The following is a 19,552-nucleotide window of genomic DNA, read 5'->3' as shown; positions in this document are numbered from 1 at the left end:
CCGGCTGCCTGATTGGTTTAGGCAAGTTGTGTATCTGCATTCATGCGCCAGAGTAGGAAAGCTAGCGTTTGTATAATAAACGATAGCACCCCGGAAGCAACTGCTCGTTGGTATGAGCTGTTAGCTACAATGTGAATTCGTTGGTAAAACATATATTGTTAGTCAAGAACACATCTGTAAAACTGTCCATGATTTTTCTAACCCACACAGAAATGCGAATAGTGAAACCGGGCACAGCACGCCCGTTGAAAAAAGAGGAAATACAACAAGAAACCTTGGAACCCGTTATCGCCGGTAGAATCCAGAGTGCTGGTCAGCTTAGCTTTCACCAGCACCAGCTCAGACAACTAATAATGACACCTGCAGATTGATTTATGTGCACAGAGGAAACGTCAGGCGAACGACGAATAAGGGGATCATGTCTTCTAAAGATAACTGTGTTATAGTTTCCCGCCTGCTGAAATCAGCAGAGCAGACCGCTGAGGCAAGATAAGATGCAGATATGGAGGAGTTCAGCCTGATAGTGGACAGGATTCATAGTGCTAAGAACCATCCCCATTATAAGCAAACAGAAGAGGCTATCCACCCAAGGCTGTTGAAAGTGGCCTTGAGTTCCGTAGAGAAGGATCATCATATGCCCTCACAAGTGTACAGACTTCGAAATACACCATGGGTCATCCGCCCGGTCACCTGAGGACCGTGATGCGTAGTGCGGTGGATACACTGAGTAAAGTTATACATGCCCGAGAAATAGACCTTCGTGCCCGTAATTTTTGTTTGATAAGGAGAAAGTTCGCGCACGTATCAGTCATATTGACAATCTGACAGGATTCGACAACCAATATCAAGATCATATCCATTTGTGTTGGAAATTTCAGATGGTCACGGAGTGAACTTGAATATGGATGGCTTGTTTTGCCGCATTTTACTAGATTAAATAAGACCCGATTGTACATCGATTTCGGGAATTCAGAAGTAGAAATATGCGGCCACCAGTGGTACTGTCATGATCGGACTCGAAAACGTGGATGGGGTCGTGCTCCTGTGCATCAAAGCGGCATTAATCAGTCTCAAACAACAAGTACCCCAGATCCCCGACAGTTCAGTCCCGTTCAGTTTTCTGGCTCATCAAAACGCAATCGTTCCAGCTTCTACAGCTTCATCCATCGGGGCTAAAGAGAATACGGGAATGGAAGTCACGCATTGGAGACGGTGATCCATTCACTTCGTTGGCGTCAAATGATTTGTCTGGTCCCGCAATCCCCATCTGAGGAGAGGGCATTTACCAACACAATTGAATAGATTGGTAAGGGCTCTTATGCTTCGCTGGCAGGTCATGGACTGACTGCCACTGAGTTATATCCATCCACCACAAGGCTGGACGACGATGCCTCAAGAGGCAAATGGTCCTCTAGCATAAGAATCACATTGCCCAACCAGCCTATTATGTAGCGTGTAACCAGCTGGTCCATCGAAGGAGAATGAACTTCCAAGAAGACCATCTAGCGCACTTCAGTATTGCTGATATGGTTTTCCAAATGGGCCTGCGAAATATACGGCAGGCACCCATAGTCAAACATAGGGAGCATTTGAAGGTCTTCCACATGTTATAGTCACGCCCCTGACTCATAAATTCGGAGAGAACGGACCACGGTACTGTGCACTCTACACTTCACAGTCAGGCTGATGTCATGTAAAAAGTTAGCAAACGCGGATTGGGCCCTCCCAATTTACGGAGTCAATTCGTTTTTCGTCAGTCCACCGGGCCATATACAGCTGCCCAGGTATATGAACTTATCTACAACGTTGATCAGTTCACCTGAAAGTTTGAGGTTTGGGCTGGATTTCCCCCAATCTCGCACAAACCCATTACATCAAACACGCACGAGGCTCATGCCGAAATGTATATCAGAATTATTATTTGAAATATTCCTCATTTTTAAGGACAATATCGTTGGTGCACTCAATGTTCACGACCAAAAGCCTCGATAGCGGTTTTTGTTCCTCGAGGTGTTAGAAACAGTATATCGATTACAAAGACGAAGGTAAAGAGCGACAGCGGACACCTTTGCCTGATGCCACTAAATGTGACAAATTTAGGAAAAATTCGCTGTAAACATGTACGGGTCTTTGAGAACATAGTATATAAAGTATTATAAAGATAAAATAATTTATAGAGGACACACTTCATCGCCAGACAGTCACAGGTTCTGACCAGTGGAGTCAAAAGCAGGTTGCGATCGAGAAATATGACCATCGGAAAGGGTCACGCAGTTCCAATAATTGTCGCAAGGTGAGAATGTAATCGATCCAACCCCGAGCACGGTAAAAGCCAGCTTAAATCTCTTGAGTCTGTCCCGTCCGATGACGGATCAACCTGCGTCGGATAATACCAGAGTGATCTTGGAGCCCATGGTCACTAGAATAATGTCCCGGTAAACTTCGCACGATGTTCTTTTACATTTTTTTATGAGAATCACTATCTAGGAGCTCCATTCTGTTGAGATTCTCACTATATTTGCTTAGAGTAGGACCGTTGGGTTAGTCACGACAGACTGACAATCTTTTTTGAAGAGTGCAGGGTAAAAGCCGCATTGTCAGGTGTTAAGCTGTGCTGAAGCAGTCAAGTTAAACGCAGAACTGCAGTCAAAATAGCACTGGGGTTCAGTTAGTTCTTTCAGAGGGTGGTTTGGCCGGACCCGACTGTACTGTTCTTCAGTGTTCAATCCATAGATTATTACGACCTTTATGTGAATAAACTGAGAACGTATTTTTTGGAGATCGACTAACTGAAACCCAGCGTCATCGGATCAGTTGACAAGGTTATTTGAAACCGAATGCGGCTTCTACCCGTGCAAAATTCTTGTCCATTTCCCAGGCTTTGGTGATCCGCAAACACTCTGTCAATCCTTTGACTCTTCATTATCCAGAGTCCGATATAGTTGCACACGTCATCATAGTCATTTGTCGCTAATATAGTTTTTCTGGCTTCATTCAGAGCCGCTGATCCAGCGTTCATTGACTTGTGCGACGAACCTCAAGCAGACGGCCTCGACGGTCACGACCTCTTTTATCATTCTCCAATCATCATCTAAATCACAACTATAACTACCGTATCCGTCAAGTTCTGGAAACTCCCCAATCAAAACAACGCGATAATGTTGAGCCACAGAGACGCTTTGTAAGTGGTGACCTAAATGGCTTTGCATCAACCGGCGCGTTTTATATTGAAACTGGAAAGATACGCATTCTCATACAGGGTCATGATCGGAGTTCAGTGGTATACTCCAAAATGAACGACAGTCTTGTATTTAAGCTCTCCACCAGTAGCTGAGTGTCACATGGCTCAAGTGAATCCACAACTGGTTTGCAGTTGACGGCCTCCAATTCACACGATGATGGCGCTGCGGCTGCCAGTTTGTGCGGGCTATAAAAATGATGTTCAGCACACAACTGACGAAATCATTCCCCATTATCTGTGCGGTGAGCGTCAACCAAACTGACCATTCATATCACCTGCCAGAATCACTATATCGCTAAACGCAGTGACCGTGACAGACCTCCTTAGAAGCCACTTTTTTCAGCGTCAGAGTTGTCGTCTGTTTTAGTGTATGCTGACACAACAGACAAACAAAATCAACCGTATCGAGATGCACTGATCGTGGTCGAACCAGTTAATCTAACAGCGTAACCACTTGAACTTGAGCACTGAAATCCAGTCCAGTAAGGCCCATTCTGCCCTGGGGCCAACCACAACTACTACACCTTAGATACCACGAGTCATCGCTTCAAGATCACCAGACATACTAAAATTAAAGTGCGAGGAATCTGGGTATGTACGGATACGTATGACCGAAATGGAGTTATATATGCTTGTTTCGGAGACACAACATACACCAAAAAAGAGAACAAGGTCTAGGCAGGAGCGAATTATTGTGTAATTCGACACAAAGTACAGGCGCTGAAGGCAGCAATGTGTAACAGACCTCTTGAATTTAATAACGGTTCGGTTTTATTTATTTTACCGGACAAAAGCTTAGGTACGGAGCAAAGGGTAGGCGATTAACCACTAAATGAGTCAGAAGGACTTCGGTTATGGATGTGTGGGGGGGAGTCAGTGAACGGAGACCTGTAACGGCGAATGATACATTTCAGTTGCCTAGGCCAAAAAAAGCTTGGCTGAGGTACCCCATCTTGAGCGTTTGACCAACACGACAGTAGAAGAATGAAAGCTTTTGTTCCGCGGCTCTCTTCCTAGCCTCTGACTGAAAAAATCTTAGCTAAGAGGCAGCGGTGGTTAGGGCTTTCTCTGGAGACCCTTCCCAGAACCAACTACTAAATAGTTTGACCCATTTGGCTGCAGGGGTTCATCCTGACCCGAGGACGCATGGAGTAAGGTATTACACTCTCACTCCTACTGTGGTTTCGTACAGCAGGTGATTTTTAAGCCTCACCGTACCCTAGTTTTGAGAGTATTCCGACTGTTGAATAATGCGCAGTCGGTCACTGACAACCGTTGGGCGAACGCCTCCTTTCTCGTGGAAGGCAGATTCGCTGCCCTCCTAAATATGGATATGCTGGACGGCTGAAAGAAACGCCTTCCCGACTTCACAGTCCTGTTGGAAGGTAGTGCAACTTTACCTACAGAACGCCTCATAATACGGTGACTCGCTGTTCTTCGTCGGGCTGCTCATTGTTGGCCTTCTTCGCACGGCTAAACCTAGCCATGTGTAGCCAGAACAGAAGCCCGACTACACGACACAACAGCTTATGACCGGGCTTATCAACCGACACGACAGTAGAAGAATGAAAGCTTTTGTTCCGCGGCTCTCTTCCTAGCCTCTGACTGAAAAAATCTTAGCTAAGAGGCAGCGGTGGTTAGGGCTTTCTCTGGAGACCCTTCCCAGAACCAACTACTAAATAGTTTGACCCATTTGGCTGCAGGGGTTCATCCTGACCCGAGGACGCATGGAGTAAGGTATTACACTCTCACTCCTACTGTGGTTTCGTACAGCAGGTGATTTTTAAGCCTCACCGTACCCTAGTTTTGAGAGTATTCCGACTGTTGAATAATGCGCAGTCGGTCACTGACAACCGTTGGGCGAACGCCTCCTTTCTCGGGGAAGGCAGATTCGCTGCCCTCCTAAATATGGATATGCTGGACGGCTGAAAGAAACGCCTTCCCGACTTCACAGTCCTGTTGGAAGGTAGTGCAAGCAACTTTACCGAACGCCTCATAATACGGTGACTCGCTGTTCTTCGTCGGGCTGCTCATTGTTGGCCTTCTTCGCACGGCTAAACCTAGCCATGTGTAGCCAGAACAGAAGCCCGACTACACGACACAACAGCTTATGACCGGGCTTATCATTGGCGGCCGATCCGAGACAGTTACCCGTTGCATTGCCACTTCAGGACCACCCAGATTACTTGTATGTCCCGCAGTTGCCATGATCCATGTTTCAGACCAATCTGCATACGTTGTGCCAATGTTCCGTTCTGAAGAAAAAAGCAGTGGTGGCAGTCCGAGGCTCACCTTGTATGACTAAGGAATTGAGATCTCTTTCATGTGCTAAACCAAGGTTGGCAAACGCTTACCGAACGGAAGGGACTTCAGTGGATTATGCGAGGTATAATGGATGTGTTCTGAGCAGAAAGCGTGCGAGTCCCGTTTAACCCAGAATGGAAGAGAACAGCCGCGCCGGGGTCTTGTCTTAATTGTTAAAGACTGACGATAGTAGATGCGGAACCCTCATTGAGATTTGAAGTGGATCAAATCATGGAGGATAACTGGGAGCAAACATACTACTCAGTAAATCACAAGCCAGAACCCGTATAAAGCCCGAATCGATGGAAGACTGGAAGAAACATAGGTGTAGCTCCACGGATTCTGTTCAACCTGGAGAAACTTGGGAAACTTGGAAAAAACAGAAAGTTGGTAGATTTGATGAGTTTCGATTGTTGATACTGTGCCACCTGGCGACAGATATGGCCCAAGTACTGATCATTAATCGGTCAGCGGAAGTCTTATACCGACGGTGCGGAAATAAGCCATCATTGGTGACAAACAAGACGCGACTAGTTATCGGACAGTTAGTCTGAAATCGACTAACGGAAAGGTGATATAGTTATGGGTGAAGAGGTTCCTGTAGCATTACTTTGAAATCAACGCATTACAAACATCGGGTCAGTGTGCTTTAGTGACCAACCAATGTGGGTTTTTTTCTGGTGCACGAAAGTTTTCCCAGGGTCGTCTGATCGGCAACACTAAGGAGATACTGTATTAACAGTAAAGCGCTTGACAAAGCGCGTCATGACGATCCCTGCTCTTAACCAGGAAAGCCAATTCCAACAAGCATTTATATAATAGTTAGTCGAATTCTTGCGAGACAGCCACTAGATGAACAGTGACAGATTTCTAACTACTACAAGCGGGTATTGGAGTATCCGAGAGATACTGGATCGATACTGGGTCCTACACTATTCAATATCTACGTGAACAATCTATCTCGCGCGTGGGAGCACATCATTTTGGGCGTACTGAAGACATGATGCAGTGTCCGCGCAGATATTGCTGGTAAACTTTGGTTATGGCAGAAGACTGGACATAGAGGTCAACCTACGGATCAACCTAACAAGATGTCACCTACACGTTCGGGGATTGACTGTTACCACGAGAAGCTGAGGTTCGTGACCTTCGTATTGTTACCCATTGCGACCCTAAGGTAATGAATCAAACAGCCAGGGCTATCGGTTTTTATAGCCCTTGCTAAGTTTATCTGATCTGTCATGGGGCAAGGTGCATCGACTTATTTCCATGTGCGAAAAATCATCCTTATGTTTCAGACGCAACGCTGCCTTTGTCTACGTAAACGCTGCAGTATCGTTTCACCTTGCAGCAAAATTGTGCCATCCAATTCTGAGAGTAGGCATCAGAGTCGCTAAAAAATGAGGATTTTAACATTTGTTGACCTGTTGTATTTGATATCCTCATTGGTCCTGGCATGGTACTCAGTAAATTCAAGAATGACCAATGGCGTCTGCGAGACTACAAAAAATGAGGCGGAAATAACCCGAAAATGCAACACAAAAACATCCTCAAGTTAACATAGTGCTGATATGTTTTTGAGGTGCAGCCAGAAGTAACCGGAACCAGCGCCGGAACTATTAAAAAACTTTTCCAAATAAAAAACCTCCACTACTTGACACCCCTAAGAAGAGAGACAGATACTTGTGCTCCTACCCGAAGAAAATTTTAATAAAAAACAGAACGGTTTATGATCTTGGTAGGTGACCGTGTACGCGAAACATTCTTACACTTCCTGAGACCGTCTATCCCAACTATTTGTAGACTATAGTCAGTAATGTGTCAACTTCTGGCCCATTAAACAGCCCGCCATTCAAGCATTTATGTTTCAAAATATATCAAACGTACGAATACCCGTTTGACTGCTGGTCAATGCCATGCGAAGTAAAACAGAGTTATGATAAAAGACTAGCTACTATGAATCAATACCCACCGAAAGCTTTTTTATCGTAGGAGTAACCACAACCTAACAGCCAAAATAACTTTTCGACAGGTGGTGGTGACTTTCCACCTAGTACTTCAGTGGATACAAACCCTGTCGTATTATATAGCACTCACGGTGATTTGATGTCAGAGATGGACGCAAGACTTCTAAACTGGAAAAATCAATAAATCCTCGGAGAGCATGGTGTATTCAGTGTGAAACAGCCTGCCAATGGTGACACATCTATGTTTACCATGTAATGCAGCCGCTTTAACGGGCAACCATATCCCAGCTTCGTAAAAAGCTGTGCTGGACACAAAAAAACAGGCTGCCAGATAGTAGTGAACGCCAAATTATGAGGCCAAGGAAAATCAGGTGCAAAACGATCCGCACAATGACCACCTTGATTCCTTAGTTATGAGGAAGTTTGGTGCCCAGAACAAACACGTTATCCTCTCTGCTACAAACGTCAACTTAGTAACACTAACTAACATTCGTATATGTGAATAAAGCGGGACTTGTTAGGAAACTAGAGTCGTTATCGTTTCACTGAGTTATCGTATGCTGGATCATCTTTGAACAAACACATGAGGAAGGACAAGGTGTTTTCTTTGCAATATGATAAACACTTGGGTTTCAAACAATGGAATGCATTCAAAGCTTCAGTAGAAGCTAGGCGGACAATAATGCCGACAGTGAATTAACTTACCTAATCGGGAAAGACGGCTCATATTTGAATGACAGAATCTCTTCTGGGTACCCCACGTGAACCAAGCGCTCCTTCAGTGTGTCAAAAGCAAGTTCTTCATAATCTGGGGATTTGTATTCTGAAAAAATTGTCTTCATCGACTAAAACCAACCGGCAAGAGTGTAATCCATATCAAACCCAAAGAACTTGATTTTATCAAGCTGAAGACTCCGGTTGACAAATATCCTGAAATGGAACAAAATAACATCTCGATATTTTGCCTACAAACAACGTGTAAAAAATGTGAAAGATTCAACTGTTGAGTGAAATAACCTGGCAAACCGAAATAAGGGGATGTATTTCTATAGTGCGGGACGAAAACCTAACAGTGACTGGTTGCCTTACAATTTTGTTCGCGATGGATGTAAAAATGACAACGCGGAAGAAAAAAGATGCATAGTGTTATAAATTATGATATCCAAATAAAGAAAAATAAGTTGGTTCTAGCAATTCCGGCAAAAACGCACACCCGTGGCATGTAGGCATTAGGTAAGAGAAACAAACAAAGTTAACCCTGAATTAAACTGACTACCCCTAACAAAATGCTCTCAGGTGGGAAACTCTCCCGAGAAATCTGTTTTTCTTGTGATTGTATACGATGCGATCCCAGTCTACAATCACCATAGGCTCTTCGCATGTGCACGTTACCTGTATTCAATCTGTGTTTCACAATCTGTTCAACCCTGCTACACAATGAATAATGGTAAATGGATTGTTTGCTACTCAGCGCGTTTTGTACGCTGTGTGCAACCGATCCACGTGGATAAGCAGCTTCGTGTCTTAGAACAGAAAAACGAATGTACGATGTTCAGTAAGTCAATGAGACTGCATTTCGCTTGACCTACGTGGAAAATCTAACTTTCATGTTCGTACCCGAATAACTTGTTGGCTAATATAGGGAATAGTGTGGACTAAACGAAAGCTTTCTGCAAAATTTGATTTCTGACTGTCATTCTAATGAGGCAAGGCAGTTTGGAGGTTTCGTTCATCCTGAATAAGTTCCACCGCGAATCATTAATATAGATCATTATATAGATCATCATTAATATATACTCATCTACTGTGATGAGTTCTCTCTTTTGCAGAGAACATATCAACATAATCAACAGCAAAACTTATGAGCATGATTCTATCGGCGTATCCAGCCTGAGGAACAATCAAACCGATCCTTGGTCAAAGATGGCCACTCGCTTTTGCATCAAGCCACTAGTGGGATTACCCTGTGAAAACTTCGTATGACATATCATATTTATACTCTTTTTGATGTAGGTTTTTCTAGAGCATCAGGGTTTCTAATTTATAAATCTAGAATGCTGACATTGCGAGAGAATAGCCTAATTTTGTTGCCCCATTAGAACCCTCCCAAGCCACTGGCGACGAGTCCAATGCTGCGAATAACTGAGCCCTAGATCCGCTCACAAACGGAGGTTCGGCTTCTATTTCGTGTCCTAAAACTACTGATGTAGACAAAGAGTCTCAATTCTGATGTCCTTTTCGTGACCATCTTTCCCACTCACCATTACCATACACGGAAGTAAACCGGTGCCCCGTACTCTATGAGGCCGGATAAAGGTTTCAGTCTATTACGACGTGAACGAAATCAATCCAACTTATTTATAATAAACAAACTCTAACCAAAGAAACTAGTATTGTCACAATGAAAGTAAATAGAAAAGTTGCTCGTTCTGCAACACACGTTCGGCGTGAACCCTCGATTTGCGTTCGGATGGGTAGCGCACAAGCCATTAATGAAATACTTATAATTACCTGTGTTTTGTTTCTCTCTTTGGTATTCGCGGAGAATAAACGCCATCTTGTACTGAAAACGCGTCAGTCAGCATTTGCGACGGCTTACGCCTATGGTCAAGCGACAGCTGTAGGCCAATTCAAATATGGTGCAAGTCGCTAGTTCATTTATTGGATGCATTGAAAGCGATATGGATTAGTCACATACTCAAACGTGGTCAGCTTAATAGGTGCATAGGTCAATACTGGCAAATCACCGTCTCCTTAGAACAAGCTGTGTTGCAACCAGAAATGCCGGTATGCAGGAATGTAATGCACCGCTACTTGAAAACGCCTCTGATCCATCGCGTACCGAAGCTAAGAACGAGGAGTTGCAGGCGAACCAGAGGAAGAAATTAGCGACTAAGTGTCTAAATGTGACAAACACCGACATTAGCAATATCAGTCTGGTACCCAGCTTGGTGGGCATATTCACTGTATGGAATTCGGAATAATCTGCGGAGTCCATGTCAGACCGCTTCTAGAATATACCAAGTTGTCTTCTCAGGACTCACCTCAGGACACCCTCATTGAGCGTGTCCAGCGAGCTGCTACGAAAATGGCTGCTGGCTTCAAATACGTGAACTAAAAACCTCGCCTCGTGGTCGTTGACCACTTTCTCCTGAATTATTTTCGCCTCCAAGGGGACCTAGTTGTTATTTATATCCCGATGCAACGAGGTTTTGCAAACGGGCTTTTCACCGTCGCCCCAGAAAGCACACCGCATGGACATGGTGGGAAGGCTCGTAGGCTCAGAGACCAAACTTTTATCAGACAAAATTACTCATCCTGGGTAGCTGCTGCGTGGCATCGCGGATCCACGGATTCACGGATTGATACACAGAATCGGGGCTTTTGCCCAAGATTCCCGGGTCACTTTTGTTCTTGTCGGTCAGTGGCTGTCGTTCACCTGAAAGGCACGAACGAAAAAAGGTGTAGCACTGCTCTTTATGTTCTCAGCTGTCAGTATGCGGAGCTTTCAGATTCAGGTCACATCCGGTTCTACTCAGACATTGCAGAGCGAGGTCGACAAGCTCACCTGCTACTAGGCAAAACTAGCTAAATCAAACTACCATCCGTGGGAGCAGAATGAGTGACGTCTGAGTGTCGTTGTATACTGATATGATATGTGGATGGCATAATGACGATTTAAGTGTGTAACCCAAAGAGGGGCACAACACTTCAAGTTGTTCTACATTTTTTGGTGCCCCGTTATGTAGTGTAGTACGCGCTGTTGTCTTTCATCCATGAGCGCCGCGTAAACTGGCCGAAAAAACCACACACTTGTTATCTGCCAGCTTAACTCTATGATAGGCTTATCAGATTGTTTCAACCCGACTGATCAATCTCCTTAAGATTTGCATACCATTACGGCTGTCAATCCCTCTTGGCTGTGGAGTTGTTTTGACGTCTAGCAAACCTACCAACCTGAGGAAAAGGTGGTGTTAGATGTCAAAGTCAGGTCATTCAGATGAATTCAACGTTTTGGTTAATCCCTGTCACCAATATTTGATCTTCAAAACCTCTGCTACTTGCACTGTGGCTCAAGTTTTCCGTGTTGCTGAATTCCGGGCTCTTTTCCTTTGTCTATCGCCCTCTGACGTGTGGTCATTTAAGCTGAGCTAATTTGCCACTCACTTTATTCCTTAATCCCCGATTTGATTTCAATCATTTCCGAGCTCCCTTTCAATTAACAGACAACTCACGGACAAGTAATGAAATTCTCCTAAGCTAGCGAGTTTGTTGAACCTTTTGGTGATGGTCAACACACGCTGTATTTGGTTCGGGGCGAGTATTTATCTTCACCGGTGCACTGAATCCTGGATGGTGCCATGGGGTGAATTAGTCGGTTCGTGGGTGGTGAAGGCAGACAGTATAACAAGCTGACCAACAGATAGGAAATTCTGCACAAATTTAGCCGAGCGGGGCAGTCTTTTAGGCATATGTAACACGCTTGGTGAGAGAACAGTGGACACATTGAACTACGCAGTTCATCAAGCGGAATGTGGCGGCAGTGCCCATCATCATGACATCGTACCTGGGTTCATGAACAGCTCCATATATAACCATCCTATGTGAGTCATTTGGGATTGTTAGGAGAGGTAAGGTCGCCTAGGAAATCGTGTTAAATTAAGATCAGCAAGAACCGGCGGTATTCATCGGTGCATGCTAGCACTTTGTCGCAACGAGGCTGCGGCCCAAAACAGTTCCCGTCTGAGTGTCCACAATTTCTAATTACCATTGCGATGTGATACTGCTCGATCTCAAAAAAACGATGATCGACGTTTTAGTGGAGACACCAAGGAGCGGCGGTCTTCGGTCAACGGAAACTGGCCTTGATATATGCTGATATGAGAAGCTGCTTTGACCAAATTTCGCTTCACCAAGTGTATGGACACCTGTGGAATCGTCCATGAAGCTAGGTAAGAAGAGCAGGGGTGAGAATAGTTGGTTCCGGAAACTGTGGCTGATGCATAAGTGCCCCGGTAGCCAAACATGTTACAAGGCGGTTAGCCAGCAAAATTGTAGGCGGTGGCGTTATCGCGTGTTTAAGCAAAAATGGTTTAAAATGTCATCAGAGGTAGTTTTTGGGGCGTAGACATAGCCCGTTTAGTGTTGGGAGATGTTTATAGTTGGGTAGTGATTCTTCATTGCCTACTAGGGGCTACCAGTGGGAAGACTGAACGATTTTACAAAAATATAAACCAAGATTAACAGAACATACATTTTTCATTTCAAATTCGTTATCTGGTGAGGACGGTTTACGGAAAACAAAATGAGGTGACAATGCATTATGGATACACCAGTCCATTCAATAAATGAAGATATTCAACCAATAACTTGTAACTTTCAAGAATGGGCATGGCGTGGCGGAAATGCGCACTTTCATCATGACAAAAGCCGTTGTTTTTTGAGGTTACCACGTATGATTGATGTCTCATACTTAGCAGCACACATGGACATGAGCCTGAAAACAACAACAGCTAGCCAAGTTGGGCAAAAACGCATGCGTTTATGACGGTTAAGGGTCGTTGTTCGCCAACGTATCACGTTATTACTCATAGTTTGCGCCTCAATCAGGGGTGCACATGGGTATGGGCCTTCTGGTTATGATAATTAGCCAAAGTAAATAACAACGTGTAAGCCTATGGTATGGAGGGCCACCGATAACTATTAGATTGGGCTTTCATGCCTTGTTGAACACTCAGTCACTGCCACACACTCACACGGGCCCAACAGCTATGATAATTAGCTAAAGTTGGTAACAGCACGTGGGGGTTATCATGATCAATCATGGTCAACCTTATTTTCTTGGCAATGTCGTTGGGCGTTGTGACGTAGATTAGCTAAAAACTGTTATTATTTCAAACGAAAAGATATTGTAGCGTTAGTAATTCACGTGCAGATACCTGAATATACCGCACTTTCTACTAAATATTTGTGCATATCTGAGAATGGGGATCCTCAAGAGCGGTGCACCTACCCATCAACTAGACTTCCAGTATGCTGCTCAATGGAAGGTTTGCTTCATAAAACCCTCAGTGGTACCGAAGATTACTGGAAAACATGCTCCGACACAACTGACTAGCACAACGAATTCAGCAGCCTACAAGTCCGCATTTTGCAGTGAACATTTTGTAGTTGCTACATTCCTTTTAAGCCACACTACGGAACGTTGATTTATGTTAAGATTTGGTTACTTCCTTTCTCTTTTAAACTGGCAATCATATGCCAATCGGCGGTGGTGGGTGTCCTTGAAGTTAGCCCGGTTGAACACAGTGGTTCGAGCGACATATCACTGAAATGCGCAAACGGATTTGACTAACTCCTCGTAAGTTTCGCAGCTAAGACATTTCTATAGCTTCGGCGGACTAATTCAGCGGCCATTGGCAGCACCATGGACTTAAGTGCAAAATCTTCGCAAAAGGGGTGGAAGTTTGTTGTGCCAAAATGTTGCATTTTGTTGCGAATGTCCTGGAACCAAAGGTCATATTAATCTACCTTCATACTTTTGCTGCCGCTAAATCTTACTGTCCACTGAAGACAACACACCTCTGGCGGAAAATCTTGTGGAATTCTTTCGCATCATCGCTCAGACTATGAGATGCCTAGACGGGCCTCAAAAGTTTGGACTGGTACACCGAACTCAACTGTGCGTCTGCTCTAGTCCATCAGGGACACGTCGTAGCTTTCGAAATCTCAATTTCATTGGGCGGAAACCGAACGACGATTAATTCAATTGAATGGCCTCTTTTAAAATAGCTAAATTAAATTGAAAAATCCACATTTAACAGCATAACCATATTTGTCAAACATGGGTGCACAAATGTGTAGCTCTAAAGTTCATATTCACCGTTTTTCATTTGCAAGCAAGTGAATATCGATTTCTACACCGTTTCATTGCGAATGATGCGTGAGCCCCTTTTGTAGAGGGCACCAGGTAGCCGCAGGTTGGAATCAATTACTCAAAAACTGACAGGACTTCCAGTTAACTATTTCCTGGCCATGTCTATGTATGGGCTTTTTGCTGCAAGTTTTCTGCATTGGTGATTTGCTTAAGTGGGTGATTCTTCAAGGTCATCAATTACCAATAATTGGTAAAAAGTGCCCGATGAACCAGGGTGTCGGGCGCCCCGTATACTCACCATGCATTATCTTGCAAACCCTTGTGATGGAATAAAAACTTTTACGTCAAAACGTTGCATTTCTTTGCATATACACTTAGTCTAGAACTCAATCTCATCATCCGTGATTGTTTTGAAATTTGTTTTACTTAATATCTTTTCGAAATTTTTGGCGCATATTCGTCTTTGAACTTCGTCTGCTGTGGCTTCATAAGTGGCTTCACAAGCGTTTGTTGAGAAATTGAGGCTGTATCCTTTGGAACCTTCACGGCATTTGACAAGGCTTTGGTCCTGAAAAAAATTCGGGACACCATGTAGATTATAGAACGTTCAGGGAATTGTTTCAGCTGGAAAACTATCTGGATGTTCCGTCCATTTTGAGTCAACGTTTTCCAATATTGGCGATTTCTCAGCCGCGTCCTAGACGTGCCTCAAAATTTCTCTGAAACCGTCGTTCGAAGTGGGGAAACTTCAACCTAAAGTTTAGCATTTGATGGTAATTATTCGTGCGCCTAAGACCTCTTCACGCGGTCGCAGTTTTATTAGAATTTGTTTAAATGAATTTGAAATCCACTGTGGGCGCGGAATTCGTAGTTTAATGGCTTTCGGCGGCTTCGCCCAACGTCTCCATGGGAAGAGTGGGAAATTCTGTGGAAAAGCTTGTTTCTTCGCGTTTTTTCTCACGTGTGAGATAACCTCAAAACGACTTGGACAATAATCACGCTCATTACACCCGCGCAAACTCAAATTGGAGCGGACATCCGCCACCTGGATTTGAAAAATTCGTCTAGGGTTGCAACAGGCGTTCTGCCGAAGCCAAGTACTTCATCACAGCTAGTAATTTTTTGTTTTTCATGATGGCAGCATACGTTGTATGTGACTTAGGGTAATGTTTGATCTTCACCGCTAAAGCGAGCCAATTATAGTGTCGTTGGATGAGCTATTTGGTTTGTGGGCAGAACAAGTAGACGCACTATAAGGTGGTCAATGCTTTCGAGTCCTTGCACAACTTAAACGGACTGAAACGGTCTTCACGTTAACACCCCCGTCAGAGAAATATTAGAGATATAGTGAACTACGGGCAAGCCATCAGACTTGGTGTGGTAGTCGTGGTACCGTCATCGCGACGCCGTACTTCGGCTCGGGGACAGCCCCGTACATGAACGTCTTGGATGAGCCGTTTACGGTTGTCATTCAAGACGGGATATTCTTGGGCAACTTGAGGGTTCCGGGTGGTTCATCGCTGCCATCCAAACGAGGTAATAAGACAGCTGCGTCCATGGTGGGGAAACAGAATTGGAAAAAAGTGTTCGAAGAGTTTGCTAGAAAGCGCTCTGATGTGAGTTGGAATGCCTCCCGAAATAACAAAAGTCAAAAGTTGTAACAATTCGCAACAACTACAATGAGCAACGCTGCCCGATTTCAAAAACGGTCATCGATATATACGTGCGGCTGATAGGTGTGCGGTCGATGTGAACTGGTGAGGACATGTGTGCGTTATGGTGTTTTGTACCTTTATTTTGCTTTGATCATGACCCTACGTATTTCATCAATTGTATATTCGTATTTGTTTGAATATGTAAAACTACAAAGACGCGCACTTGTACAAAACATTCACGCAATACAGACGTAATCGCGTGCTTCGACTCCCTTTTCTGATTTCGCTCGCGCTTGCGGTGGTCATTCGCGAGTCTCATGTGCTAACTCTGATATCAAAACATTTCAGGCCATTTTTGGACTCTGTTATACGTGGAACTGTTCAGAAGAAGATCCCTGGACCGTCATAATTGGATTATTGTTTATTCGCTGACCAGGGCCAACGACGAACTATTTAAAAATAGAACAATTATTAACGAGCCTATACCATCTGACTTCTTTATTATTGTATACTCAACCTGGCGTTATTGTTTTTATTTCTTCTCCACACACTCCCGGTAGAGGAACTTATTGGGTAGCTAGACCACTACAATTTTGGTGTGCCCGAGTCTTTCTAGATATTTTTTGAAAACTTTTCATTTCAAGTCGCCGTAATGTTATTTCTTTTTCCCGGTCATTATGTAGGCACACTGTGATTGGGCGGATTTAGTCGAGAATGCAGTTAGCATACGTTTACCAGGCTATAATCCTCGCAACCGCAGGGTATGGTCTCATCAGGTGGAGGCCGTTTTCACTACCCGATGCATCACTTCCCAAGCCACCCGATTTTCATATATCGTCCAGCATCTTCCACGTGACGTAGCAACAGAAGTAGAAGATCTGTTGGAAGATATTCCAAGGGGAAATCCCTACGACGTCCTTCGAGCGGCCGTTATCAGTAGGACAGGGAGGTCCAAAAACAAAATGCTACATGATTTATTCACCACTGTCGAACTTGTTTACAGATGACAAACACAACTGCTTCGCCACATACACAGTCTTCTCTACGGCCGTAAGCTAGCGGCGGAAGTCATTGCCAAACTATGGCTCGACAAACTTCCACCCTCCATGTCCCGAGTCATAAGCGCTTTCGTTGATGACCACAGCTTGGAGCAGTTATCCCAAATGGCCGATAAAATCCACGAAACCTACCCCAGAAACCCCGTGAACTCTGTCTCCCGCCCCTCACCGACTGCTTCTACAGATTTCGATTCGATTCTCGCTTCCATGTCGCAACTACAAGCTAAGTTTGATACTTTTATTGAGCGCCTACAATAGCTAACAACAGGCATCGACCACCATCCCGATCCCGATCGTTGTCTCATGCCTGTCCTCAGGCAGGCAAATGCAAACTGCCTTGTTCATTTGAGCCGCGTTCCGACAGCCCTCTAAGCATCCCGGCCAGTCAGTAACGGCGACGACTTTCTGTGGCCCTCCTCGCACCAGTCACCCATTCCACATCCCCGATCGTTCAAGTGGTCTACGTTTCGTCGTAGACAAGAGAGCTGAAGTTAGCGCGCTACCACATAAGATTTCACTTATTATCATTTATCTTTGGAGAGCGTGATCACAGACATAAAAAGTGAATGCAAGCGACGAATGCGAAAGGGTAACAAGAGAATATGAGAGAAAAGGGGGTAACGTCTCATCCGGATTCAGTCCCAGTTAGATGAAACGAATCCCAAATGTGTGAGAATTTTGATATTGAAACACGCGTCTAGAGACCAACAACCAGAGTAGGGACGAACAATGTTGAATTCTCTTCAAGGCGCGATAGGTGCTAGCAAATTCAAGACTCGAACATTAGGCACAAAGTGTCCGTCATACTGGGTCTGGTGTGAGATTAAATGACAAAAATGTACATTCAACGCCATGTGCCACGCATAAACGTGTCATAAGTACGCAGACAGCCCACAATGGCAAGTAGGCAAAAGTCACTGACTGTGACTTTAGGAAGTCCCAGTCCAATAACAGCCTTGGCGGATCAAGGAAAGCAGATTTCCCGATAAGAGTTGATCATCGGTTGATGAACCAAAAAGTCGACATCACAACCGACTGCATGCGGGGCTGACGTGATGGCGAGGGAATAGTCATCAGCATATACTTCTGCTTCTTCTCTTGCCACACAGTCCCTCAGCGCCCATCCGAGATTATGCTTACGTCTATCACAGTTACTCCGCTCTCGCGAACATCGATTTGGTCAGATTTGATGAAGGACTTCGATTTAGGTGCTCTCAACTCCTCGAAGATGGTGTATCTCAGGCGACATAGACGTTTTTCAAGTTCCCTTGTAATCCGACTACGACGAGCACATCTGGCACCATGCATGATCCAGCAGGACTGCAAATATGCACCAAAATCTCCAGTTGGCCACAGTTTTTACGAACTAAGATCCTCTGGCCACAATGACCATGCCGAGCGCTTCAAACTTTTGCCGTGAGCAGGTTGCATCAGAGCTGCATACCGCGGATAAATGTGCAAGGATTCAATCATTCTGGAAATACAAGCAATCGACTTTATGGAGTTGAAGCAACCAACTCTTGTAAACCGCGACCATCAACGCTGTTGTGTAGACTATCACCCAAGCAGCCACTAGTTCTTTCTTGGTGTGTACAACTTCACAATGGACTCGGATCGGAAGGCTGAGATCCCGAACAATCTTGCCAGATGCGGAATCGTTGACCATATTATGTAGTACCTCTCTTTGGGGTTTTAGGAATTTTTCCATACGCAATCTCTGCCGCATCTGGCTTGTTGCACTAAGACTCGGAATATCAGATCCCCGATTTTGTTTACCGGCATTGACAAAGCTGATCGGGGTGACATTCGGTAGACGTAGCCGGCCACGAACAGATTGCCTGATGTAATTGTCCAATCGTTTGAGCGTCGTTCTTTGAAATTGGCCAAGCACGAGCGAATATGTCAGCCTCGATATCAGATACGTCCTCGTGATCTTCATTTTTTGGTGCAGCCTCAACGGTGCACGCGTCACTTCGAGCAGTTTGAGCAGGTGCTGTCTGTGGTTGAAGACCTCTTTCCCCTTGAACGTAAGAGGCATGCCCTAATATGCTACGATGTCCATCGGACCAAGAGGAGTGATGGGTTCCTCGGCGAAGCGAAATGGTTCGACCGAGACCGCTGTTGCCCGATGTTTCCTGTCCCCACACATAACCATCACTTTCGTCTTTCGGGCGTTTATTTTCATATCAGCTCTTCCCAACTCGACCGCAGCAGCTTCAAGCTTCGCCTTAAAATGAGTCTGACTTTCTGCACATACGAAACATTCGTCAGAGAAGGCGAAACCATCTACTAGGGTGTCATGAAACTGACATCCCAGTTGCGATATCGACCATCCAAGAACCTCATCTATTGACATAGTGAATAATGGTGAGAAGGTGGATCACCTTGCCTCACACTTCTGTGGCAGTGAACCTCGGAACTGGCTCGGTGTTTACTATGGGTAGCAAAGA

At 44.7% G+C, this 19,552-nt stretch overlaps 1 protein-coding gene across 1 annotated transcript in view; it reads right to left on the bottom strand.

Moving 5' to 3' along the window:
* The window catches only part of T265_12547 (hypothetical protein), a gene marked incomplete at both ends in the record, with an annotated part of 43,767 nt that extends 35,325 nt beyond the window's left edge, over positions 1-8,442 (bottom strand). The window contains 2 exons of the mRNA XM_009164271.1: positions 8,218-8,335; positions 8,369-8,442. Coding sequence (XP_009162535.1) covers positions 8,218-8,335; positions 8,369-8,387 — 137 coding nt within the window. The remainder of the gene's footprint in view (positions 1-8,217; positions 8,336-8,368) is intronic.
* Between the last annotated feature and the right edge of the window lie 11,110 nt (positions 8,443-19,552).

The sequence above is a fragment of the Opisthorchis viverrini genome (genome assembly GCF_000715545.1).
Source record: "Opisthorchis viverrini unplaced genomic scaffold opera_v5_4, whole genome shotgun sequence".
Classification (NCBI taxonomy): domain Eukaryota; kingdom Metazoa; phylum Platyhelminthes; class Trematoda; order Opisthorchiida; family Opisthorchiidae; genus Opisthorchis; species Opisthorchis viverrini.
The sequence above is the reverse complement of the archived record's forward strand: the minus strand, read 5'-3'. Positions and strand labels throughout refer to the sequence as shown.